A 27,705-nucleotide genomic window follows, 5' to 3' on the forward strand; every position below is an offset into this window, starting at 1 on the left:
GCATACAGAGATAGGAAAGCACCAAGGCACATTCAAATCCAATGATCTAACACATGCTGTCTACTGAGATACCGTCATCTTATCCATGTTTAAAGCAGCATAGGTATTTCCTTCGCCTCCTGTGATAACCCACAATCCTGTGCACTCCATTCTGAGACAGCTGAGCTAACAATAAATATCTGTGAGGGGACTTTCATTTTAGGGGCCTCAGCCCTTTAGTTTAGGGTCCAATTCTCACTGTTAACTGGTAGCTTATAAGTATGCATATTACAAGGATATTGGCTGTTTATTATTACTTAAAAAGCACATATGAATGCCTTATGGCATGACCATATTCTACATCCCTTAATCGTGAATGTAGGCAGGTTTATAATCACTGGGATCCCAAATGTGAGATCTTTGATTTCTATGATCACCATATAAGCATTTTAAGATGTTCTGAAGGCCAACAAATTTGATAACAATTGCTTGAAAACCATATCAGTGGGCAGTAGATTATCTGTCTTACTTATTATCTCCACATCTCTGTTTTTCTCTTTGTTAATATCTTGCCGTCTCCTCCCCTCCTAAAGCATTGACTGATATAGTTTTTCCATTTTCATCAGCGAAGAAAGCAAACATATGGTTAACTGATATTTATATGTTTTATTTTTGAATACACCAGGTTACCAGGTTACTACATGTATTAAATTAATTCACAATATGCACACATTCATTACTAATCTTATGCCCAATACAGGCTGAAAAAATCTGAGCTTTTTTAATTTACTGAAGGCTACAAATGGAGTTATATTAATTTACAATATGCAGACATTCATATTTTTCTGCCTATTCTGAGGAAAATGGCTTTGTTAATATTTATTGTTTGTTAATTACATTATGAATCACATAGGCCTATTTTCAATTAAAAATGTTGTTAATTTGCCTGAATATTTTTTCAGTCTGTGGCGAGGTGAACGAGCGAGGGACATGGGAGGAGCGAGTGAGACGTGATTGCGAAGGAGCGTCACCTGCGAGCCACACCGGTCTCGAGTCCTCTCATGAGGGAGCTCAGAGGCATTTAAGGACGAGGGACACCAGTCAAGGACGAGAGAGGACCAGCCCTGGACTTTACGTTGAGTTTTGTTTATGGTTTGTTATGTGTGTGTGGGCAGTTGTCCGTGAGGGGCTGCCCGCGGTTTACTTTCGTTTTGTTTATTTAATAAAAGTTGTTGAATGTTTGCCGGTTCCCGCCTCCTTCCTTCCCATCTACGAACTTTATTACATTGGTGCCGAAGCCCGGGAGGAAGGAGGGACGCACTGTCGGAGAGCCCTCGCTGCGGAGGGGGATCACGGTGCTGAGGAGTTCGGGCAGCGCAGATGAGAAGGACCGCGAGAGGCTGCCCGAGGCAGTGGTGCTGGAGCGAGTGAAGACCGGTGGGACAGAGAGCTCGCTGCCGTGCCCCTGGGTCGAGGTGGGGTGGCGGCCATCCTGGAAGGAGCGGAGGAGTTGCCGGCGTTCGCCGGGAGCCGAAGCCTGCTGCCGTCCACCCTAATGGGGAGGAGCAAAGAACGCAGAGGAGGATCGGGCCGTCCACTGGGCGTCCAGCACAATCGCATAGCACCGCGAGGAAGAGCCTCTCGGCTGGTGAGGACCGAACGGCAGTGTGTCGGGGAACCGGACCAGAATTTTTTATTTTATTTTTCTCTCTCCACACTCTCGTCCTGTCGCTCTGTCTCCATCTCCCGCTTCTCTCGTCTTGTCTGCCCATACCCCAGATGCGTGAGACGCGGAGATTGCGCCCCCCCGGGGGGTAGGTGCAGTCTCGGGTGTACCCCCTGGCCTGCGAGGGGTGATGGGGGTATGTGGCGAGGTGAACGAGCGAGGGACATGGGAGGAGCGAGTGAGACGTGATTGCGAAGGAGCGTCACCTGCGAGCCACACCGGTCTCGAGTCCTCTCATGAGGGAGCTCGGAGGCATTTAAGGACGAGCGAAACCAGTCAAGGACAAGAGAGGACCAGCCCTGGACTTTACGAGTTTTGTTTATGTTTTGTTATGTGTGTGTGGGCAGTCATCCGTGAGGGACTGCCCAAGGTTTACTTTCGTTTTATTTATTTGATAAAAGTTGTTTTTATTAAAAACAACCTCCTTCTGTAAACATAAGCCCGCCAACTCTGATTTGATTGGTTTTCTCAAATATTTTGACATTGAGGAGCGGTGACAGACCATTGAGGCTCAGATGAAAGCCTAGTGAAGTCCATATGTCTGTGTGTGAATGACGTTTCTGACCAACTTTTTCCACTTTGGATTTAATTTCTAGTGAGCATTAGTATTAAAGTAATTAAATATTTGCAAAGTTATCACCAAAGCTCTCTGTATTTATAGCAGATCATAAAACACTGTCTCAGAAGCCTGTCTGAAATCCGTTTAGGGAAGCACAAACGATGCCTGATAGGGCAGCGAGGCAACAAGTCAGCGGCAAATCAGATTTCAAATGCCATGGGATTTTTAACAACAAAATAATATCTTATTTTTGAAAATGAGTCACATACTGTAATTATATGCGGCGGTTGTTCATGATGGGCAGCCACTTTTCTTCCGTTTAGTTGATTATATTTATTTGTCATTAAAGTTGCGTTGATGGTTTGTCGATTCTCGCTTCCTTCTTCCTTTTGATCCAGGAACAAGTGTTACCACAATACTGAATGATGACCATTTTCATGTGTACCTTTTTATAGCAGGTAACAGGCATTTGAATTGTATTCATAGAGTCGTTCATCATCTAGATGACAGAAACCTAGACGGGTGCCTTTGTGGAGTCACTGAATGAACATTCACCACTTGGTTAAAGGTGATGGACCTGTTCCCAGATTCCCAGGCAGAAGCCAATTAAAAACACATCGAGCATGAATAAAACACATGCAACTACATGCAAACCCCTATCTGATACTTTCTGCTCAAACACACCTTTGAAAAGGATGCAAGAAGGGCCAACTGCATCTGACTTTGGTGTAACTAAGAATCCAGAGTTTACAAAACACACCACAGCCGGTGACCTACAGAGCAGTGCTGAAACACACACACACATACACACACCGCTGCATACGGAGATGTAACCTCCAATCAAGAATTGATGGGAGCCTGGGAACATGACATCAGTGTCAGACCTGACCTCTCCAATCAGAGGGCCAGAAGGTCTGACAGAACAGGTGGTTGAAGCAACCTGAGATCAGTGCGACAGGAAGTCTCCGCAGAGCTCAGACTACTGGCTGAAGTATCAGTGTACATGCCAGCAGCATCACCTGTACCATTTGTCCTCCTCCGATATCAGGATAACTCTTTCGTGACTGCATACCAGTCATACTGTTGAGTCACGCTACATAAATTATGAATGGCAAATCTGTATCAAGAACAGGTAAAAGTTTCATTTAACAGTGCACAGCTGCTTTAAATTAGGTAGGCAGCAATTCTGTTCCCTTAACCCTCTGGTTGTGTTCCTGTCATTTGGGCCGGAGAGGATTTTCTTTTCCCCAACTATGCAGATTAATGTTAACGCATTGGACTACAACGTACTGACTTTACTCACAAAGGGCAACTTTTTTCAACACAGGGTTCCCCATCTTGTTTTGTGTTCCTGGTCAAAAAATGTCTGGCCAACAAAAACTGTTTATAAATCAGTCATCATTATGCTATGTTGTAGTCAATCTTTTTGTCAACTTGTTTTCTTTTAATAAGCAGAGGTTTTGTGTTTCTTTTTTAGACTGATTGGTCCTAGACCTGAACTTTAGTCACTCAAAAACTGAGGTGCATGAGCTCAGAACAATGAAACCTACTATCAATCAGTTCCAAAAATAAATACAAAAACCAAGCATTCTGCGTTAGTTCAGGCAGGCCACGTAGTCAAGCTCCGCTATTAGATGATTGGCGATTCCAACCCTGCCCATATCAGCTGATCATTGGCAACCCTCAAAGGGCGTTTACCTAAGCTAAGCATAAGTCTGCTTGCTCGGCTGCTTCCACTGCACGCTGCTTTGCAACCCACCTCCTCCTTAACTTGTGTTTCCACTTAACGGATTGTCTATTTACACCAAGTGCAAATAGAGTGCCTTGTTGGCAAGTGCTATTCACACTAGCTCGCCTAACAATGCCTGGTTGGGTCAAACAAGACTAAAAAAAGACGCTTGTCTTTCAACGTCAGCTTACACGCCATCAATGCTGAAAGGTATATCCAAGTTCTAGAACAACATATGCTCCATCCAGACGTCGACTCTTTCAGGAAAGACCTTGCATTTTACAACATGACAATGCCAGACCACATACTGCATCAATTACAACATCATGGTTGCGTAGAAGAAGGATCCGGCACTGAAATGGCCAGCCTGCAGTCCAGATCTTTCACCATTAGAAAACATTTGGTGCATCATAAAGAGGAAGATGCGAACAAGAAGACCTAAGACAGTTGAGCAGCTAGAAGCCTGTTTTAGACAAGAATGGGACAACATTCCTATTCCTAAACTTGAGAAACTTGTCTCATCAGTCGCCTCTTCTCCCTTTTCCCAACACATCGGAAAGGTATTGACTTTCAATAAAAATTCAGAAATGGTTTTAAAATTGGAAATAAAGTGCGTAATGAAATGTTTAATAATAAAAGCATTTATTGGGTAGGGTTAGGGGTTGGTGTAGGGAGGAAAAATAGTATGTATCTGCCAAAATAAAGTATAAATCGTATGTAATTACTTTTACATGGTGTAAATAATATATATATATATATCTCGCTATTTTCACTTAGTAACTAGCATCTACAACTATTTGCACTAAGTGTAAATATCATCTATCGCTAAGAAAATGTTATTTTCACTTAGTGCAAATAACTGCTGCCAATAGTTTTTTCACACAAAACACAAGGGTTAAACATAAATCTAGAAGGACTGCTCTACTGATAAACCCACCCTGTTGGTCCAGGCTGGTTTATGTTGGTTAGAGCTGGTCTATCTAGTGGATCTCATGGTGTTTTCAAGTAAAACTGAGCGGGTTTAGATGGTCCACCAGCATGCAAAACATACCGTATGCTGGATTTTTTGGGAAGGGGACTTTGTAAAGTTTGCTGAAGCAGCTCATAAGTCTTGGGTGAGGAGAAGGTCATGCATTAATTACATAATGTAGCAGTAAAGTAGGGTAGCTTGGCGGATCTCTCCAGGGATAAAGAGTTCTGCTCATTTCAGTCGACGTTAAAACAAGATGTCTGGAATGATATGCCTTTGTATGGTTATGAAAGCTCTCAGTTCTGGTCTCCAGGGACGGTTCTGTACGTTGTGCTAGTCTGCTGAGAGGGGGCGTTCACAAGGCCTGTGTTCAGCTCCTAGGCATCTTAAAGCAAAATACAGAACAGATCTGATTCCAGCTCTCAGAAGCAAGAGAAACTCACATGTTGTGACTATTGTTGACTCTCATTGTCTCAACTGTTTCCTTGCAGACTGTTCTTTTTTGGAAACCAACCCAGTCTGGTGTTCCAAAATACACAGCGTAATGACCTTGACTGTCAAAGAACACAGCACATATGGAGACGTACACATGAAAAGGCCCAATGCAAACACAGTCCTAATTCCAATAAACTTGGATTTCATCTGTGTGTTACTGTTTTCTGTTTATTTGAAGCGGACTTTCACTCTTGAACTATTATAACACTGAGCATATCGAATATACTCTTAATAATTTGGGGTTTTAGCCATGGAAGAACCATTTTTGGTCCCCCAAAGAACCTTTCAGTGATCAGTTATTAAAAAGAACATGTTTTCTTAATGTGAGAGAAATTAGAAACATTTAAACCAATCGTGAACCTTTTGTGCAATGGAAAGGTTCATTGGATGTTAAAAGTTCTTCACTGGAATGAAAATAGCCAATAAAAAAAACTTTAATAGGAAGCCTGTTGTTGCAAAGCAGTTGTAGCTGAAAAACACTAACAGGGTTTTATTTCTTACCAGTATTTTAGTAGTATAGGCGCTGTTGAGGGATATAGCGTTGACCAGTGTCTCCATAGTTTTGGCTGGGATGGAGCTGGGCTCTGGTATCTCCTTGTAATGGACATCCGCCACAAAGCATTGCACTGCTGTCATGCGGTTGGTGGTCAGAGTCCCAGTCTTGTCTGAACAGATAGCTGTGGCGTTGCCCATGGTCTCACAAGCATCCAGATGGCGTACCAAATTGTTATCCTTCATCATTTTCTATCAGCACAGACAAAAAAGCATTAGTCATATTTGTGAAACCACACGACACATTCTGGATATAATATGAGTAGATGTCTAAATAAATAACCTTCTAGATGCAATGGGACATACAAAGGTATTACAAATCCCGGTAACACTTTAGACTTCGGGTTTTTTCTTATCACTGCAAAAGAGACTCAAAATACTCTGCCGATTTTGGTCTTTCAAGCAATGGTGTTTTACACCATTATAATCTATTAAGTGTCTACTTTTATGTGTACACTCCAGTGATGCCAGTAACGCGTTACTCTAATCTGACCACTTTTTCCAGTAACGAGTAATCTAACGCGTTACTATTTCCAAACTAGTAATTTGACTAAAGTAATTTATACAAGTCACTGTGAGTTACTATTTTAGTCATTTTCCTTAGTAAAAAAAAAAAATATATATATATCTTTTTGCTTTCTTCTTGCATCTTGGGGAGAGTACTTTTCAGGAAATATTTTTTATTTTCAATTTAAAATGTCAGGAAGTACATTGTTGACGTCACTGTTAAAAATGCACTTCCAATAAAGTGAGTGTTGGCAAAAATGGTCATCATTTCTGTGTTGAGGCGGCGGCGGTGTTGTCGGAAACTGCTGAATGAAACTAATAAAGTAATGTGTAATCTTACTTAGTTACTTTTAAAATCAAGTAATCTGTAAAGTAACTAAGTTACTTTTTAAAGGAATCAGATTTCTTTTTCATAAAAACAAAATGTTGTGCTTTTTGCAAAATAAAGAAAGCAAACATGATGCGATCTGCATTGAAGCCCATTCTGATACTTGTCAGAAAATGAACTATAACTTAGTGAATACTTGTCACACAAACATGAGACATGTCAAAAGTCAAAAGTGCTCTTCAGAAACCTACGGGTGGTGTCACGAACCCCATATCCATATTTTTTTTACAGTCTATCGTCTCCCCTTGTCCCACTCCACTCTGCAGATTAACCACACCCAATTATATTTTAATAAAAACATCCCTAAAAACAATAAAATAAAAATACTTGACATATATAATGACTTCAAACAGTACATGGATACAAGAATGACAACAGTATACACGCCGGACAAACAGTGTAGGCATTAAAAGTCTTCCTATAATCCCCAAAATCAGCACATCATGTTCATTTAATGTCAAAGTATTAATGCATTCTTCATGTTGAAGAGGTGTACCTTCACAGAGTAGGCCAGAGAGATGGTAACAGCAAGCGGGAGGCCTTCAGGAACAGCCACCACCAGGACTGTGACACCGATGATGAAGAATTTGACAAAATACTGAATGTAGACTGGAGTGCACTCGGGCAGCCACGGCCTCTTCTGAAGCACAAAGTTATCGATCGCAAAGTAAAGCACCAGTATGATGACTGTAATGGCAGACATCACCAAACCTGAGGACCAGATCGCATGAAAAAACGCTGCATTAGTGCCCCACTGCGACAATATAACACAACAAAATACAACCTAAAAAACCAAACTGTCCTCCAAAAAAATACGACTCTATAGATCGTTTTTCAAGCACCATATTACGACCTATATTTACGGTTTAAAGTCATGCGTCCTCTAGCTTGTGTAAAAATAATGATAGTGTCCTGTTACGTGACGTCTTGAACTGATGTATGACTGTCGTTACCAATCAAAATGTTTGTTCATTTTAATGCAATGTGTGGACTTTTTATCAACATTTGTCATATTTCCATTTAGCAAAAATATTATTTTAAATTTACAACTACACACACCCCATCCCTAAGCCTACCCAGTGATGTATAGAGCATACACACTTTAAGAGCACGTGTGTTCCCTGGGATCGAGCTCACGATCGCTTGATCACATTGTGGTGTTGTATAGTGCAACTTTACTTAACACTCCTATGGGTCGTATTTCATGAGTTAAAATATTGTCGATAGGAGCTCAACTTTAGTAAACGCTCCTATGGGTCGTATTTCATGAGTTAAAATATTGTCGATAGGAGCTCAACTTTAGTAAACGCTCCTATGGGTCGTATTTCATGAGTTAAAATATTGTCGATAGCAGCACAACTTTAGTGAACGCTCCTATGGGTCGTATTTCATGAGTTAAAATATTGTCGATAGCAGCACAACTTTAGTGAACGCTCCTATGGGTCGTATTTCATGAGTTAAAATATTGTCGATAGGAGCACAACTTTAGTAAACGCTCCTATGGGTCGTATTTCATGAGTTAAAATATTGTCGATAGGAGCTCAACTTTAGTAAACGCTCCTATGGGTCGTATTTCATGAGTTAAAATATTGTCGATAGCAGCACAACTTTAGTGAACGCTCCTATGGGTCGTATTTCATGAGTTAAAATATTGTCGATAGCAGCACAACTTTAGTGAACGCTCCTATGGGTCGTATTTCATGAGTTAAAATATTGTCGATAGGAGCACAACTTTAGTAAACGCTCCTATGGGTCGTATTTAATGAGTTAAAATATTGTCGATAGGGGCACAACTTTAGTAAACGCTCCTATGGGTCGTATTTCATGAGTTAAAATATTGTCAATAGCAGCACAACTTTAGTGAACGCTCCTATGGGTCGTATTACATGAGTTAAAATATTGTCGATAGGAGCACAACTTTAGTAAACGCTCCTATGGGTCGTATTTCATGAGTTAAAATATTGTCGATAGGAGCACAACTTTAGTAAACGCTCCTATGGGTCGTATTTCATGAGTTAAAATATTGTCGATAGGAGCACAACTTTAGTAAACGCTCCTATGGGTCGTATTTCATGAGTTAAAATATTGTCAATAGCAGCACAACTTTAGTGAACGCTCCTATGGGTCGTATTACATGAGTTAAAATATTGTCGATAGGGGCACGACTTTAGTAAACGCTCCTATGGGTCGTATTACATGAGTTAAAATATTGTCGATAGGAGCACAACTTCAGTAAACGCTCCTATGGGTCGTATTTCATGAGTTAAAATATTGTCGATAGCAGCACAACTTTAGTAAACGCTCCTATGGGTCGTATTTCATGAGTTAAAATATTGTCGATAGCAGCACAACTTTAGTAAACGCTCCTATGGGTCGTATTTCATGAGTTAAAATATTGTCGATAGCAGCACAACTTTAGTGAACGCTCCTATGGGTCGTATTTCATGAGTTAAAATATTGTCGATAGCAGCACAACTTTAGTAAACGCTCCTATGGGTCGTATTTCATGAGTTAAAATATTGTCAATAGCAGCACAACTTTAGTAAACGGTCCTCTGGGTCGTATTTCATGAGTTAAAATATTGTCGATAGCAGCACAACTTTAGTGAACGCTCCTATGGGTCGTATTTCATGAGTTAAAATATTGTCGATAGGAGCACAACTTTAGTAAACGCTCCTATGGGTCGTATTTCATGAGTTAAAATATTGTCGATAGGGGCGCAACTTTAGTAAACGCTCCTATGGGTCGTATTTCATGAGTTAAAATATTGTCGATAGGGGCGCAACTTTAGTAAACGCTCCTATGGGTTGAATTTCATGAGTTAAAATATTGTCGATAGGGGCGCAACTTTAGTAAACGCTCCTATGGGTCGAATTTCATGAGTTAAAATATTGTCGATAGGGGCACAACTTTAGTAAACGCTCCTATGGGTCGTATTTCATGAGTTAAAATATTGTTGATAGGGGCACAACTTTAGTAAACGCTCCTATGGGTCGTATTTCATGAGTTAAAATATTGTCGATAGGGGCACAACTTTAGTAAACGCTCCTATGGGTCGTATTTCATGAGTTAAAATGTTGTCGATAGGGGCGCAACTTTAGTAAACGCTCCTATGGGTCATATTTCAAGGATGTGACAAACAACCTATATAGGTGTATTGGTTGGAGGACATGATGCAAAAAACACGTAGCACCTGCTTTGCCGATTTGCACAGCCAGCTTTGTCAGTTTTCCTTGCAGAACGGATTTCTCTTTCTTGGAGACATTGGCTTTCTTCTTCTCTTTTTCATCAGTTTCTCCACCCTCCGCACTCTTCAAGGGCTGCATCTCCATTGCAGCAGCTCCGTCCTGCTTTTTCACTGTAACGACCACAGGAAACACGTTGGTTATGGGCCGTCTGACCTTTGCTCACTACTGTAGGAGACCTTGTAGTGAGGGAATCACAAAATAAGAATGAACCAGAGTTTGTTTGTATAGTAACTCTGCCATGTTGGTGACTAAACACAATAAAGGAATGACTGTTATGTGCTACTAGCCACCAAGTGCACTTAAAATCCCTATTAAAGTCAGCGTTTCAAGAGGCGCATTGATCTGGCGAATTTCTTTAGGCAAACAAATCAGCAAACCACCAAATGAATATGTCATTTTAAATATGTACATTGATCGATATAAATGGAAACATGAGGCGTTCATCGAATGTGATGTTTATCCAGGAACTTGATTAAACCCCTGATTCTGGTAACATTACATGGCTGAGAGACGACTGAAAAACCTCTTCATGGGATCTGATGGCAGACGCTGGGTATCAAGTTATATGGGACAAACATCTTGAGGTTCGCTTATTCAAAGGGACTGTTCATTAAAGTTAGGTGTCATTACTTGCTTTAAACCTGTATGACTTTCTCTCTTCTGTTGAACCCGAAAGGAGAGATCTTAAAGAGTTTGCTGGTTACTCGTTCCCATTCAACTACAAGTGAAAAAGAAAACGTTCTGGTTCTCTCAAAATTACGAACAAACAATCTTTCAGTAACATTCACAGAACATACATCCAATGTTATCTGGTCTTTAAAGGGTCAGTTCACTCAAAACTGTAAATTCTGTCATTAATTCTTCTCCCTCATGTCGTTCCAAACCCGTAAGACCTCCGTTCAACTTCTTGAACACAAATGACAGACCTGTCCATCCAGAGGGACCCATCCAACTTTACTGACTGACCAGAGTGGCCTCTGGTGGGCTTGGCTGACTGCCTCCAACACCCTGGAGCTCTGGAGGACTTCCATCCATCCAGAGGGACCCATCCAACTTCACTGACTGACCAGAGTGGCCTCTGGTGGGCTTGGCTGACTGCCTCCAACACCCTGGAGCTCTGGAGGACTTCCATCCATCCAGAGGGACCCATCCAACTTCACTGACTGACCAGAGTGGCCTCTGGTGGGCTTGGCTGACTGCCTCCAACACCCTGGAGCTCTGGAGGACTTCCATCCATCCAGAGGGACCCATTCAACCCAAGACCTTTAGACCTTCGTTCATCTTCAGAACACAAATTAAGATATTTTTATGATGAAATCCGAAATCTCCAACCTCTCTTTAGATAGCAATGTAATGAACACTTTCAAGGACCAGAACCGAAGTAAAGACATTGTTGGCATAGGAAGCATTGCACTAACGGTAACAACGTAAACTGCGTAAGAGACTGACAGACAAGAAGAGATTGTTGAATAAACTGGTTATTTTTGTTTGTTTTGGGTACTAAACATGGGCGTAGATTACGCGGGGGACGCGGGGGACGTGTCCCCCTCACTTTTAATAAAATGTATTTTCGTCCCCCGCACTTTTACTGGGTCTCACCGATCCTAGTCGACCCGCTCCGAGCGGGATCCGAACCGGCGTTACCCTGCGCGGGGGCGGGCAAGTTAACAGGGACGCTAAAAACAGATTTCTTTAATCTGGGTTGATTGCGCGCTTCTTGAGGTCACGGGCAAGTGTATTTACATAGAAACCAATGTGAATACATCAAGATTTAAATTCAGAGACAAAAAATAATCTATGCATGACCTGTCATTTTATTCGCATCTAAATATGAGGGCGCTCTCACAGAAAGTCCAAAAGCGGATTCGTAGAGGTAATACCCTGTTACGCTGGAGCTGCAGCTGAAGGAAAACAATCGTTATGAGTGATGAAACGTGACGACGACAATCAGACGATTGAGACAATATATATGCTTTATGTGTGTTTTTCAAGTCATCTCAAGGCTATTTATTGACAATAAAGTATAGGCTATCATATGAATAATGCAGCTTTTAATGTTTAGTATCTTCTGTATCATCTAGTATCATCACCAAGGCTGCATTTATGTAATCAAAAATAGTAATATTTTGAAATATTATTACAAATTAAAACAGCTTTTTTCCTATGTGAATATAGTAATTTATTCCTGTGATCAAAGCTGAATTTATCATCATTACTCCAGTCTTCAGTGCCACATGATCCTTCACTAATCACTCTCATATGATGATTTTATAATCAAGAAACCTTTATGATTATTATCTGTGTTGAAAACAGATGTGCTGCTTAAAAATGTTGTGGAAACCATGATAGCCTACATGTTATTTTTCAGTATTCTTTAATGAATAGAAAGTTCAATCGATAGCATTTATTTGCATTCATTAAATAAATTATTAACTTTTGTAATATTAAAATATCACTTGTGATCAATTTAATGCATGTCTGATCAACAAAAGTATTAATTTCTCTCTTTTTTATTTTTACCACAAATGTTTAGATGGTTTCCACAAAAATTAAGCATCACCATGAGCAGCACAACTGATAATAATCATAAGTGTGTGTTGATCATCAGATCCTCATATGAGAATGATTAGTGAAGGATCATGTGACTCTGAAGACTGGAGTAATGATGATAAATTCAGCTTTGATCACAGGAATAAATTAAACTTTTCTATATCTTCACATAGAGAACAGCTGGTTTACATCAGAATATATCTATATTTTTTTACATTGCAAAAAATCTATGGAGTCTTAATGCACAAGTGTTTGTAGTATATAAACCAATCATAAAATTGGCACAAAAAATAGGAGAATAATATTATAGATATTAATTAGTGGTTATTGTTCAGCAGTGTATTTGATACCTTGCCCAATTAAAAGCAAGAGATGCAATAAATTATATTGGTCCAAAAAAAAAAAAAAAATTCTGTCCCCCTCATTTCTGAAAAGATGGCTACGCCCCTGGTACTAAAGTATTCTTGTGGCTTCATAACATTAAGGTTGAACCACTGTACACACACATACTATTTTAACGATATCTTTACTTCCTTTCTGGTCCTTTATTTGTTATTACATTGCTGTCTATGGAGGGGTCAGAGAGCTTTGGGATTTCATCAGAAATATCTTCATTTGTGTTCTGAAGATGAACGAAGGTCTAAAGGTCTTGGATAAAAGGGTCCCTCTGGATGGATGGAAGTCCTCCAGAGCTCCAGGGTGTTGGAGGCAGTCAGCCAAGCCCACCAGAGGCCACTCTGGTCAGTCAGTGAAGTTGGATGGGTCCCTCTGGATGGATGGAAGTCCTCCAGAGTTGTAGGGTGTTGAAGGTAGTCAGCCAAGCCCGCCAGAGGCCACTCTGATCGGTCAGCAAGGGCAGATTAAGGTGGTCAGGGGTCCCTAGGCTGCTCTTTGTGTGAGGCCCCCCTTAATTATTATGATTAACTGGGAAAATGTATTTAGTGCCATGGTCCACACACATACAGGGGACTGGCACAGTGGTTAAATTGGGACACAAATGAATAATTCATAATAAACAATCAAATCAACACTGGTTTCACAGTGACTACCTTAATTCTCAGTCTGTTCCTCACACTATTGTATGACTTGTGAAAATTATTGTAAAATTCTTATACTTTTAGGATACTTTCATAGTGCTTTTTGAGGCTTGAACGCTTTAGTCTTACTTCATTGTTATTGAATGGAAAAGAGTGACTGGCACATTATTCGAAATATAATCTATTGTGTTCAGCAGAAGAAAGAAAGTCATACCAGTTTGAAATAACACAAGGGGGAGTGAAGCTTTCCAACCCTCAGGTGCTCTTTGGTCATTTTTGGCCGTAAAAATGTACTTTATTGGAATGGTACAAAACTTGGTAAAAGTTTTGGCACTTACTATGGGAACACGCAAACATTTTTAAATTGTTCTGAGAAAATTAGTCAGACTTGCACAACTCACGATCAAAAATGAGTGCATTGGAGATGAACGTGAGATGAATCTCCTCTAGTGGAAGCGTTCGGTACTGCAGCCAAACACACTCTCACTGAAAGCTCATTTATTGAGAGATCAACCTCAACCAGATGAGATTCATGGCTTTGGTTTTCTAGCAGTTTTAGGGTAAAACATGTTTTTGAAAATATATACTTCATATAAAAAAATTGAAATGGTTTTTAAATAACGTTTTTAAGCGTTTCACTTCAGAAATAATCTGCCTTCTTTAAAAAGAGACCAAACTTCATTCTGTGCTCTAAAACATTCAAGATTATTGATTTTTAAGCTCAAAAAGTGAATACATGGGTTATAAATACAGCATACATATAATTTAGCACAATATAATCCCCCAAAAATACAAAATGTTAAATTTAAAAAACATAGAATTTATATATGGCATATTCATTTCATAAAAAAAAAAAAAAACATTTGTCATTTTTGACGGCCACGCGAAGACCACCAGAGGGTTAAGACCAAAGACGCAGTTTAACGTTTCTTGTGCAGTTTTTGTCACATTTTAAAGCCATCCGATGCAATGGCACACGAAACCAAACCAATATTCATTACCAATTATAGATTTGTTACACGAAACAAAAGATATGTACACTGTAAAAAGAATATTTAGAAAAAAAGTTAATTGAAATTTAAATTTTGAGTTAATACAATGAACATTTTTTGAGATTCGACAACCTTTATAAAATATCATTACAAGATTGTGTAAGCATATTGGGTAATTGTGTGTTTTATTTCTGATGACGCAGCCAAATTGTGCTATTTTCATGATTTATCACATTTTTTATGTTGTTCAGATACAATAATATTTTGAGTTTCTATTTATTAAACAAATTTCCTTCATTGTATCAACTCAATTTTTAAATTTCAATTTAATTTCAAAATTTTAAGGCAACCAGGTTACTTACTTTTTTTAAGTTAAACCAACTAAATTATATTTTACAGTGTAGCATCTACTGTCTAAACCCATTCATTGTGCCTCAAGTTCATAGTCACAGTAGTTACTCATACATAAAGTTTATGCGTACTGTTCGTCATGTTTGGATAGGAACTGATATGTGCATTCTGGATTTATAGAATTGAAAAAAATATACACTTTTGCATATACACTCAAAAAAATGACTTGTTGAATTGACTTAAAGAAGCAGCGTCAAGTGGTTTCACGCAACTATATTGAGTAATTTTTACAAATAATTGAGTTATATGAACAAAAGAAATTCAAGTAAGGCAGACAAAATTCCTTTGAGTGAATACAAACCATTTGAATTTGTCACAGTTACATAATATTTATATGTGCAGTTTACTTAATGATGTTATGTTAAATTTATAAAAGTTTACTATGTTAGGTGAACACATTTATCAATTTAATTTAATTTAAATAAACTATTTCCTCTACAAGTGTAAATGGAAAACTATTAACAAGCATATTTTTACAAACAAAATGCAAAAATAACCCATTGGACAACCTCAATTCAATTTAGGGCAGGAATTACAACCAATAAATGTGTGTGTGTGCGATCCCTAAACACAGCCACTCTTCTGCATAATGCTAACCACAAACTCACTGAAACTCTTCTAAATGTCCAACATAACTGAACTTTAAACACTAACATAAAAAGTCCCTAAATGTACTCTCCATATTCAGTCCCTTGCAAAGCATGCTGGGAAGTACAGATCCACTGCCCAGTTTGTTTGTTTCACTCATGTTAAGTTAACCGAACAAACACTTATTAATTAAAGCTGTCAATACTCATTATTAGTAGAAACAACTCAGTAAATTTAAGTTCATGTAGTTACATGCGTTTTTTTAAATAAAGTGAACAAGGATGATTTGAGTGCAACTAACAACTGTTAAAGTTCATTTGTTTGAGTGTATTCAACTTTAAGACCTGCAAATGATCAGAAACTTGATGGGTTCACCGCAACTGAACACAGACTCTATCATCGCAAAGCATTTATTCATAAGTCATTCGCAAAATATGAAGCAGCTGCTAGCTTAAAGGGATAGTTCACTTTAAAATGAAAATTCTGTCATCCTTTACTCACCCTCAAGTTGTTTCAAACCTGTATGAGTTTCTTTCTTCAGCTGAACACAAGGGAAGATATTTTGAAGAATGTCAGTAACCTAACAGTTAACTGGAGCCATTGACTTCTGTAGTATTTTTTTTTCCTACTATGTCAGTCAATGGCTCCAGTTAACTGTTCAGTTACTGACATTCTTCAAAATATCTTCCCTTGTGTTCAGCTGAAGAAAGAAACTCATACAGGTTTGAAACAACTTGAGGGTGAGTAAAGGATGACAGGATTTACATTTTAAAGTGAACTATCCCTTTAATACATCAATACACTTATGTTATCAATACACTCATTTAATTTTCACTATTTCTTGAACCGTCTGGATATTTCTGCCGAAGCACAGAGCAAAAACCATAAAGACTACAGGCTGCTACAAAACTCATTCGCTTCATCATTGGACAAGGACAGGAAGTGAGAAGCGGCACAAACAGACGAGCTGACATCTGAACCGCCTCGATGGGAACCAGCGGAGGAATAAAATAATGGTGAGCGCTCAAACCAGCGGTAAAGTGAAAGCGGGTTACCTTTGGTCTGGTTGTTCTCCATATTTCCATCCTGCATTTTACCTAAGATGAAGGCATCCACAGACACAGGACAAAAATAACAGAAAGCAGACGATAAAACATTCATCACATGGACATTACAGTGAAATCAAATCAAAAAGGAAGACAGAGAATGAGTAATTTATCAACATCATTGTGAGTCACATACATAACATAGAGTTGTTTCATAATGAAGTTTTGAGGTGTGTTATGGCTGGATGCATCCACATATAGGTATACATGTGTTCAGATGCGCTGTGTGTGTGTGTGTGTGTGTGTGTGTGTGTGTGTGTGTGTGTGTGTGTGTGTGTGTGTGTGTGTGTGTGTGTGTGTGTGTGTGTGTGTGTGTGTGTGTGTGTGTGTGTGTGTGTGTGTGTGTGTGTGCATTTGATCCAACCGATAAGGAGGCTCTGTTGTGTGTTTTCATGTCATTTTGACAGGAGTGCCATGGAATATCTATCCTTTTACACTCGTACTAGTCATATCTTGGTTTGGCACTATGATTTGTCCAACCTGTCCTCCAAAACAATATGACTATAGGTCGTTTTTCAAGCACCTTATTACGACCTATATTTACGTTAAAGTCATGTGTCCTCTATTAAAAATAATGACAGTGTCGTGTTACGTGACGTATTGAAATGACGTATGACTGTCGTTACCAATCAAAATGCGTGTTCATTTTAATGCAATGTGTGGACTTTTTATCAACATTTGTTATATTTCCATTTAGCAAAAATGAACAACTACACACACCCCATCCCTAAACCTACCCAGTGATTTATAGATCATACACACTTTAAGAGCACATGTGTTCCCTGGGATCGAAGTCACGATCGCTTGATCACATTGTGGTGTTGTATAGTGCAATGCTTTACCAACTGAGCTATGAAAAACCTGAAATAGTAAGCAGATAAAAGGGAAAAATGCTTTAAAATGAAAGTGTCCTCTTGTCGATAGGAGCACAACTTTAGAAAACGCTCCTGTGTCGTATTTCAAGGAAGTGACAAACGACCTATATAGGCGTATTGGTTGGAGGACATGTTGGATTTGTCATACAGGCAGAATTGGGAAGTAGTTGTTCAGAAGATATTCCATGGAGGATAAATGGAAGAGAAACACTCAACACAATGAGGACAAGAGAAACAGCACGACTCTACTGGACATGCGGGAGGAAGAACAGCCATGCAACAGCACAGGAGGAAGGGAAGAGGAGGACAACACACACTGTAAAAAACGTCCCTAAAAATAGGGCACAATGTACTGTATAAATATGAAGGAATTTTCCGTATTTGTTTTTTTTACAGGTGTTTTACCTGTATTTTGATTTACACGTTGCATTAGTTTGTGTTTTAAGGGTTAACGGAAATTTATGTAAAATTACTGAATAATGTAATGGCAGTAAATGACCAGCACATTTCCCGTTTTTATTTTTTACAGTGCACTCAGAACCACAGAGTCGGGTTTATCCCAGCGCACACACCCCCATGGGCACTGGAGTGGGGGAATACGGGACAGTTTTATCTTAAACATTGCTGAAATGTTTCTAGGACATCATTTATCAATCTCGGGTTTGGAAACCGGTTCAGAACTGGCTTCATAAAAATAAAAATAAATTAAAACAATTAAAATAACATAAAAAATCATTCTAATATGATGATTTGCTGCTTACAAAAAAATTATGATTATTATCAGTGTTGAAAACAGATTATTTTATTAATAGACAGTTCATAAAAAAACAGCCTTTATCTGAAATATAATCTTTGGTAACATTATAGATGTCACTTATAATGCATCCTTGGTGAATATTCATTTATTTAAGTATTTAAATACATTTTAAAAAATACATTCTTAGGGACACAAAACTTTTAAACGTAGTATAATATTTCAGATAAATACTGTTCTTTAGAATTTTCTATTCATTAAATGATCCAGAAAAACACTGATAATAATCATAAGTGTGTGTTGATGATCAGATCCTCATATGAGAATGATTAGTGAAGGATCATGAGACGCTGAAGACTCGAGTAATGATGATAAACTCAGCTTTGATCACAGGAATAAATCACACTTATATTTCACAATATTACTGATTGTAATGTATTTTTAATCGAATAAATGCAGCCTTGGTGAGCAGAAGAGACTTCTTCTAAAAACATAAAAAATCTTACAGATCAAACACTTTTCAACAGTAGTGTATAAATTAAATTAAATTAAATTAAATTAAATTAAATTAAATTAAATTAAATTAAATTAAATTAAATTAAATTAAATTAAATTAAATTAAATTAAATTAAATTAAATTAAATTAAATTAAATTAAATTGGAAAGCAAATACATTTCATATCGTTCCGCTTTAAAGGAAAGTCATTTACATTTATTTTATGGCGCACTTTAACTTAACTCAACAAGTTAAAAAAAAACGACAAGTGACGCAGTAACATGAACTTTTTTTTACTAATTTACTAATTAATTTGTGAGTTTTTGAATATTTACAAACACGGTTATTGTATGTATATGTTATACATTATCTTTAATACTGCAATATTTTTGCACACTATGATTCGAAAGTTTGGGTGCGGGAAATTCTTGAATGTTTTTTAAATATCTGTTCTCTATGTTAATATACAGTAAAGTGTGATGTATTCCTGTGATCAAAGCTGAGTTTATCATCATTCCTCCAGTCTTCAGTGTCACATGATCCTTCACTAATCATTCTCAGATGAAGATCTGATCATCAACACACACTTATGATTATCAGTGTTGAACACAGTTTTTTTAACTGATACATTTTATTCTTCAATTAATAGAATAGTCATAAAAACAGCCTTTATTTGAAATAGAATCTTTTGTAACATTATAAATGTCTGTCCCTTTTGATCAATTTATTGCATCCTTGCTAAAAAAAATCAATAATTTCTTTAGAAAAAAAAAACAATGAATGATAGCATATGCATGCTACAATTTAACAATCGAATACGAGTGGGATACTGTTGTAAAATCACAAATTTAAGTTATATTTCACATCACATCAAATCGTATTTCAACATACCAAAGACACCACACGGTAAGTCACGATTTTCTCTCCGAAATGTGAAGTTTACACACTAAAACTTCAATCAGTTGCTAATGTAATTCTTATTTAGCTTATGCTTGAGTTCCAGTTATAGTTTCAACCAATGGGACGATCCACATTGTGTAGCTGTTGTTGGCATACGTAAAAATAAAAAGAACGGAAAGTGTAGAAGAGGGAAGAGAACAAAAAAAGGAGTTAGCGATCAGAGGAGTCATGCACTGAGAGGACAGGAAAGGAAGATCAAGACATTTGGGGAAGGAGAGGCGGAGCCAGAGAGTGACGGACAGCGGAGGTCTGCTCAACCTACCATTGACTAGGCTGGTATTACCAGGGGCGTTTGCCGCGCCATCGGTAGCTATAGTCGCGATGGGGTGTGAGGAGGGATGGGAGCAGTCTAGCCGGTAATAATGAACAAAAGTAGCATGGTTATCACCATTAGTACTCTCTCAATACACTGCTGTCAACAGAAAGGTGACTTTTAAAGAATGACATTGATGGGAAAAAACACTGCAACATAAGACAGGTTACACATAATATGGCAGACAAAAAGTCGAGGCACAAAACGACACAGTGATCAACGTTACAACTAGCTAGAGTTCCAATTGCTATTTACACTACCAAATACGGTAAGAACAGGTGATTGAAAAAATAAAAAATAAAACAACCAAATTAAAAGCATGCTTCGAAATCAAATCCAAGAGCTTGAATCACAACAGTAGGGTGTCAGACTACGAGGCTACGAAACCGTGATCGATCGGATATCAATCTCTCCGGACCTGAGGGTGCATCACAACCTCCCGATCATGGATGAAATGCATTTCTTTGAATACTTAAAAAGAGCTTCTTTTTAAGTGAAAGATCACGGTTGCTAAAGCAGGGTTCGGGAGGGATTGAGCAGGTTTAGTGGGGTAAAAAATGACCGTTACTGCGGATGTCCTCGGGTACAGAGATGCATACTCTACCTGTCAGCTGATGGCCATCCTCCAGAGTCTGACCTGTGTGGCAGTTTGCAGAATAACAAACACATAAGGCCTTGACAAATGCTGACAAACGCTGTGGGCAGCACATACTATACCCAACCAGAAAAAGCACTTGAAGTAGCCGCTGTGCGCACTCAAAACAGCGCACGTTCTACCCAAAAGCAGTCTCTGATCGAGGGAAAGGGAGCTGATTGTTCTTTTGATACTTTATTTGCAGTGCAAAACTCATCAGCATGTGAGCGATTGGCAGGTGTTGCTGGAGTCCAATAGTAACAGCACACCGCTCCTCAACAACACATGAGATATCAAACCTGTGGGATGAGTTACGCACCGTACTTTAAAGGGTTAGTTCTCCCAGAAATCGTCATTAAATACTCACCCTTAAGTCGTTCCAAATCCGTAAGACTTTCGTTCGTGTTCGGAACACTTATGAGAAATATGAGAGATTTCTGTCCCTCTGTTGGCAGCTACGCAACTACCGCTTTGACGCTTCAAAAAGTTTATTAAGGGATCATAGAACAAATCCATATGTATTGAGCAATTTAATCCAAATATTCTGAGGATACTCAATCATTTCTGATTTTAGGTTTTTAAACATTGATCCACGGACATAAACAGAACTAGCCTGATGTGGTCATATTCAATTCTAGTCTGATGCTCCATTGGGCTGTGATTATGGGGCGTGATTAATTGGACAGACATACAACCAATCAGAGCTACAGATGCTAAAGACATCTTTCCCATCGACAAATGCCTTGATCGCGGTCCTCTGCTCCAAAATGAATGCGCTGTCGATATCTTCTATAATACGCGATGGCAGAATCTATACATCTCAGTTCTTCAGCAGCCATCATTGTTGTAAACTAATTCAACCCAAGTGCTCTTTGATGACGTGGCTGGTTACGTTTCTGATGATAATCTGTCAATCATTGCCCTCTACGGATCCAGTCAAGACCGAACTTCCCGACCTAAAAATGTTGTGGGCAGGGCTAAGTTCGGCTGGCATCCAGGCTAAAACAGAACCTCAACCGAATCAGCTCTTCCGGAAGCTCAAACGTGATGCGTAACACGAGAATTAACCTCATTGGTTCTTGAGAAGCTCAAACGTGACGCGTAACACGAGAATGAACCTCATTGGCTCTTGAGAAGCTCAAACGTGAGGCGTAACACGAGAATGAACCTCATTGGTTCTTGAGAAGCTCAAACGTGACGCGTAACACGAGAATGAGCCTCATTGGCTCTTGAGAAGCTCAAACGTGATGCGTAACACGAGAATGAACCTCATTGGTTCTTGAGAAGCTCAAACGTGATGCGTAACACGAGAATGAACCTCATTGGTTCTTGAGAAGCTCAAACGTGATGCGTCACACGAGAATGAACCTCATTGGTTCTTGAGAAGCTCAAACGTGATGCGTAACACGAGAATGAACCTCATTGGTTCTTGAGAAGCTCAAACGTGATGCGTAACACGAGAATGAACCTCATTGGTTCTTGAGAAGCTCAAACGTGATGCGTAACACAAAATTAACCTCATTGGTTCTTGAGAAGCTCAAACGTGACGCGTAACACGAGAATGAACCTCATTGGTTCTTGAGAAGCTCAAACGTGATGCGTAACACGAGAATGAACCTCATTGGTTCTTGAGAAGCTCAAACGTGATGCGTAACACGAGAATGAACCTCATTGGTTCTTGAGAAGCTCAAACGTGACGCGTCACACGAGAATGAACCTCATTGGTTCTTGAGAAGCTCAAACGTGATGCGTAACACGAGAATGAACCTCATTGGTTCTTGAGAAGCTCAAACGTGACGCGTAACACGAGAATGAACCTCTTTGGTTCTTGAGAAGCTCAAACGTGATGCGTAACACGAGAATGAACCTCATTGGTTCTTGAGAAGCTCAAACGTGATGCGTAACACGAGAATGAACCTCATTGGTTCTTGAGAAGCTCAAACGTGATGCGTCACACGAGAATGAACCTCATTGGTTCTTGAGAAGCTCAAACGTGATGCGTAACACGAGAATGAACCTCATTGGTTCTTGAGAAGCTCAAACGTGATGCGTAACACGAGAATGAACCTCATTGGTTCTTGAGAAGCTCAAACGTGATGCGTCACACGAGAATGAACCTCATTGGTTCTTGAGAAGCTCAAACGTGATGCGTAACACAAAATTAACCTCATTGGTTCTTGAGAAGCTCAAACGTGATGCGTCACACGAGAATGAACCTCATTGGTTCTTGAGAAGCTCAAACGTGATGCGTAACACGAGAATGAACCTCATTGGTTCTTGAGAAGCTCAAACGTGATGCGTCACACGAGAATGAACCTCATTGGTTCTTGAGAAGCTCAAACGTGATGCGTAACACAAGAATGAACCTCATTGGTTCTTGAGAAGCTCAAACGTGATGCGTAACACGAGAATGAACCTCATTGGTTCTTGAGAAGCTCAAACGTGAAGCGTAACACGAGAATGAACCTCATTGGTTCTTGAGAAGCTCAAACGTGAAGCGTAACACGAGAATGAACCTCATTGGTTCTTGAGAAGCTCAAACGTGAAGCGTAACACGAGAATGAACCTCATTGGCTCTTGAGAAGCTCAAACGTGAAGCGTAACACGAGAATGAGCCTCATTGTTTTTCGCATCTCAAATGAACATGCTTGAGCTTTCGTTTACCACAACTGATGTGTAAGTTGATGAATGTTTATAATTTTTACAATTTCTTTCTGAACTTTTTGAAGCGTCAATGTGGTAGTTGCATAGACTGTCATTGGAGGGACAGAAATCTCTCATTTTTCCTAAAAAAGATAGCATTTGTGTGTTCTGAAGATGAACCAAAATCGTACATGTTTGGACCGACATGAGGGTGAGGAATTAATGACAGAATTTACATTTTTAGGTGAACTGCCCCTTTAATACTTTGGGTTAGAACAGAAGTTTGTTCAAGCCATGAAATATGAGCAATAGTAAATACACAACCGGCCTCGCGTGTGGAAAATATTGCTCATGTACATTAAATGCTTCGCTAAAACAGGAACAGATTTATCAATTATAAACTGTGTTTTGATTTTTAAGATGCTTTATAATGTTCATTTCCCTCAATGTCCCCAGTGTTTTGAGGATAACAAAGATGTGCTGATATTAGAAAAAAAGGTAAATGCTTTAATAATTGCTATAACAATATGAATGTTGATCCCCGTACACACACACGTGTTCTAGGCAGCTCTGCTCACTGCAAAAAAAAAAAAAATTCTTACTTAGTATTTTTGTCCTGTTTTTAGTCTAAAGGTCTTTGCACACTGAGTCTGTAATTCGCATGCGAAATTTACGCACATCAAAAAATAAATTCGACCTCACGTTATGTCAATCACCAGGGGCGTGGGACTGGGGGGATAAAGGGTACTGAGTAACCGGGGCCCGAGGCAGGGGGGGGGGCCTTAAAAGTCAGTTTTCTATACATACACATACATGGTACAGGGGCCCAGCAAGATGGTTTGTACCCAGGGCCCAAAATTTGGTGCTACGCCCCTGTCAATCACACTTGCACACTGCCTCCGAAACTTTCGTCCGTCAAAAAAACATTCGGAACAGGTTCGATTTTCTGTGTTTTCGCATCCGTAAAAACGCATTATGAGAGACATTTTGACAACTCAGAGCCACCATACATATTATTCTAGCAAAAATACCACAGATATTATTATATCACAGCTATAATTATAGCACATCAAGTCTCTGTAAAGCTGTGTGTGTGCGTACGTGTTTGTGATCGGATACACGACATACTGCCAGGTGTTCGGGATCAATTGATTCACGGAAATTAGTGGTCTTCTTATTAATATGTGACTCCAGTATCGCTAGCAAAGCATCAAACTGAGCCGCTGACACTGAAACTTTGAATCGGTCGGTCTGGATAATCCCGCTGGATAAGGAGGGGAAACTCTCCTCTCTACGTGATCGCAGGAGTGGATGAACACAATCTCCTCAGGACAAACAAATCATCCTCACTAGATGTCACTTTGTCTTGTTTAACGTTTTTTTTCTTTCCCATAACGTATTCATTAATCCGCATCGGACTCAGTGTGCAAGGTCTCTGTGCGTGACGAGTTTTTCGGATCACGACACCAATACGAGAAAACGCATGCAAAAATATCGGACTCAGTGTGCAAAGACCTTAAATATCTAAAAATTCTTACATTAAGAAACATTTACAAGACAAGTAATGAAGAGAGTTTTTGCTTAAAAAAAGATAAATAATCTGCCAATGGGGTGAGAAAAATAATGTTGTTTTAAGATTATTTTTCTCACCCCATTGGCAGATTATTTAGCTTATTTTAAGCAAAAACTCTCTTATTTTTTAGTTATTTTTTCCCAAAACAAGACAATTATTTTTGCTTGTATAGTAAATACTTCTTATTTCCAATTTTTTTAGATGTTTGGACTAGAAACAAGACAAAAATACTGAGTAAGAAGAGCATTTTTTTTGCAGTGCTGAAGTTTCGCCAGGCCGAGCTTTAGCTACGCACCTTTCTTCTCTTTCTTCTCCTCCTCCTCTCCGCCAGCACCGAGCAAAGTGAAGATGATCCCGGTCTGAGAGTTCACCCCGACGGCCATGACCACCATCCGACCCGAGCCCTCCATCACATGGGTGCCTGGGGGTTCAGTTAACAGCGCAGTAAGTCATGGAGAAACTGTAAGTAATAGCAGGCCTGATGCCCTGACCTCAGCACAAATGACACAATGCATGATCTCATAGACGTCTGCTGTCTGAAACACCCATCCCTCACACACACCTGACTGTACAAGTGATAACTGGCTCATTCATGAAAGCTAATTAATAGAGTTTATGTTCTCAAATGTACCATCAGTGTAAAAACTGAGCAGACAACTGCACTAGCTTGACAATATAAAATTGTAGAATCATTAAAAAACCCTTAACTGTCACCGTCCCACAGGTTGGACGCTTGGCACTCTTTTTTTTATGGCCTTTTTTTCGTATCCTATATTTGAGTAATCATCATAAATTAGGTATCATTCAAAAGCCTACGAACTCAAAAAATCGGATGTTGCGTTACTCAAACGGTTCTGAAATTTCTTCCAGCAGGCCTGTCCCCCTAGTGGGCAGTGTCTTGTTTAATATTACAACATTTATTTTAATTACTTTATAATTAAAATCTTTTTTAATCTTGACAAAACGTACATCGTCTGAAAGGTCAGTCTCAAGGTTACATATTTGGTGACTGTTTTGTGATGGAAGTGATATTTGGACATAAATGTACAGTAAAATACATCAAAAAAACAATCAGTGGAATGTGGATGACACCTGGTGGCTATTTTTGGTACAGCGGCGAAACAAAATCTCATGGGAACTTCAATTTTTGTGATATCAAATTCAAATTTGGAACACAACTTGGGGTTGGGTGACAGTTTTGGGGTTAAAAGTGTTAAAAGTGTGTAGCACTGAATAAGGTGTACTAATATATATATATATATATATATATATATATATATATATATATATATATATATATATATATATATATATATATATACACACCAGTATATGTTTAAATTATTAGTGGTGACACTCGACAACAAGGTCCCATTTGTTTACATTAGTTAATGTATTTCATAAAATAAGCATAGTTTAAAAAAAAAAAAAAGTATTCATTGCTTTTTTTATATTAGTTCACAGTGTATTGACTAATGTTCAAAATTGTTAATTAATTGCCAAAAAATATATAATTTTTAACCGTGGCCCAAATTTTGCACACAATATTGTTACCACATGTTTCAAATATTGGTAGCACTTAACAAAGAGTTAACATTGATGTGACAACAGCATTTTGACCTTTAGAGTCAGATGGTGAGTTAGAAATGTTCATCCTTAGTCTGTGTGTCAACTGCTACGTAAACTAATGTAAATATGTACAGTAAGATAACCTTACAAAAACAGTAAAGCTACAGGCATTGCTCAGAGTTAGTTCATGTTAACTAATGCATTAACTGATGTTCACTAATACTACCTCATTGTAAAGAGCTACAGAAATATAATAATGACATTGAAAACTAAATAATGACATTTTTGGGTCCTTTCTACAACATAAGAGGAAAAATAAGCAAATTATAGTATTAAGTCAATAATATAACATATAGCACATTGTCACGGTTAAACACCTCCTTTCAATAACCATGTATTAAAAAAGTTAGAATTTTTAAGCCTTTGTGTGAAATGCCAATTATATATTTTGCATGTGTTGATCGATTTTACTTTTCTGATGACTTGTCTGATCAGTAAATAAAGCAAGTGGATGAAGAACTTTAACATTTATTATGTGTATAAGAGCTCAACAGAATGAAGGTTGTGAAAGTAGAATATAGTAGTAAAGAGGGATTCACCAGAGAGAAGCATCGGGTCTTTATCCGCATTTTTGCGCACATGGTCGGATTCTCCCGTCAGGGAACTCTCATCGATCTTCAGATCGTTGCCTTGTATCAAGACCCCGTCAGCTGGGAGCAGGTCACCTGTCAATTTAACATGTAAATATAGTAGAATTAATAAGAAAGACATATGCCTCACCAAATCACACTTACAAAAAAGAGGAGCTATCCACACAGAAACACATAATAAAACTTGATGCATCAGAACAGAAGGGCTTCTTAAAGGGGTGGTTGATTATGATTTGACATATTAATCTTTAGTTAGAGTGTAATGTTGCTGTTTAAACTTCTTCAAAGTCATGATGCTCGAAGTTCAAAGTAAAGAGAGATATTTTCTTTTACAGAAATTGCTTTTTAAGGACTACAACAAACGACTGGTAGGGACTTCAACAAGCTTATTCACAGGTTAC

The 27,705-nt window shown here is 38.7% G+C and overlaps 1 protein-coding gene across 12 annotated transcripts in view; it reads right to left on the reverse strand.

The window, feature by feature from the left end:
• atp2b2 (ATPase plasma membrane Ca2+ transporting 2) overlaps nt 1–27,705 on the reverse strand; it is a 298,344-nt gene that overhangs the window by 49,994 nt on the left and 220,645 nt on the right. For 8 of the 12 annotated variants that reach the window (XM_067430946.1, XM_067430944.1, XM_067430955.1 and 5 more), the window contains 8 exons: nt 27,254–27,379; nt 25,381–25,506; nt 20,840–20,872; nt 20,185–20,271; nt 16,787–16,828; nt 10,099–10,263; nt 7,402–7,616; nt 5,960–6,202 (listed from right to left, as the gene is read on the reverse strand). In XM_067430946.1, the coding sequence (XP_067287047.1) occupies nt 5,960–6,202; nt 7,402–7,616; nt 10,099–10,263; nt 16,787–16,828; nt 20,185–20,271; nt 20,840–20,872; nt 25,381–25,506; nt 27,254–27,379 (1,037 nt within the window). The remainder of the gene's footprint in view (nt 1–5,959; nt 6,203–7,401; nt 7,617–10,098; nt 10,264–16,786; nt 16,829–20,184; nt 20,272–20,839; nt 20,873–25,380; nt 25,507–27,253; nt 27,380–27,705) is intronic. The other 4 variants (XM_067430947.1, XM_067430951.1, XM_067430950.1 and 1 more) reach the window with 2 other exon arrangements.

Source organism: Pseudorasbora parva, chromosome 22 (genome assembly GCF_024679245.1).
Source record: "Pseudorasbora parva isolate DD20220531a chromosome 22, ASM2467924v1, whole genome shotgun sequence".
NCBI classification, from domain to species: Eukaryota; Metazoa; Chordata; class Actinopteri; order Cypriniformes; family Gobionidae; genus Pseudorasbora; species Pseudorasbora parva.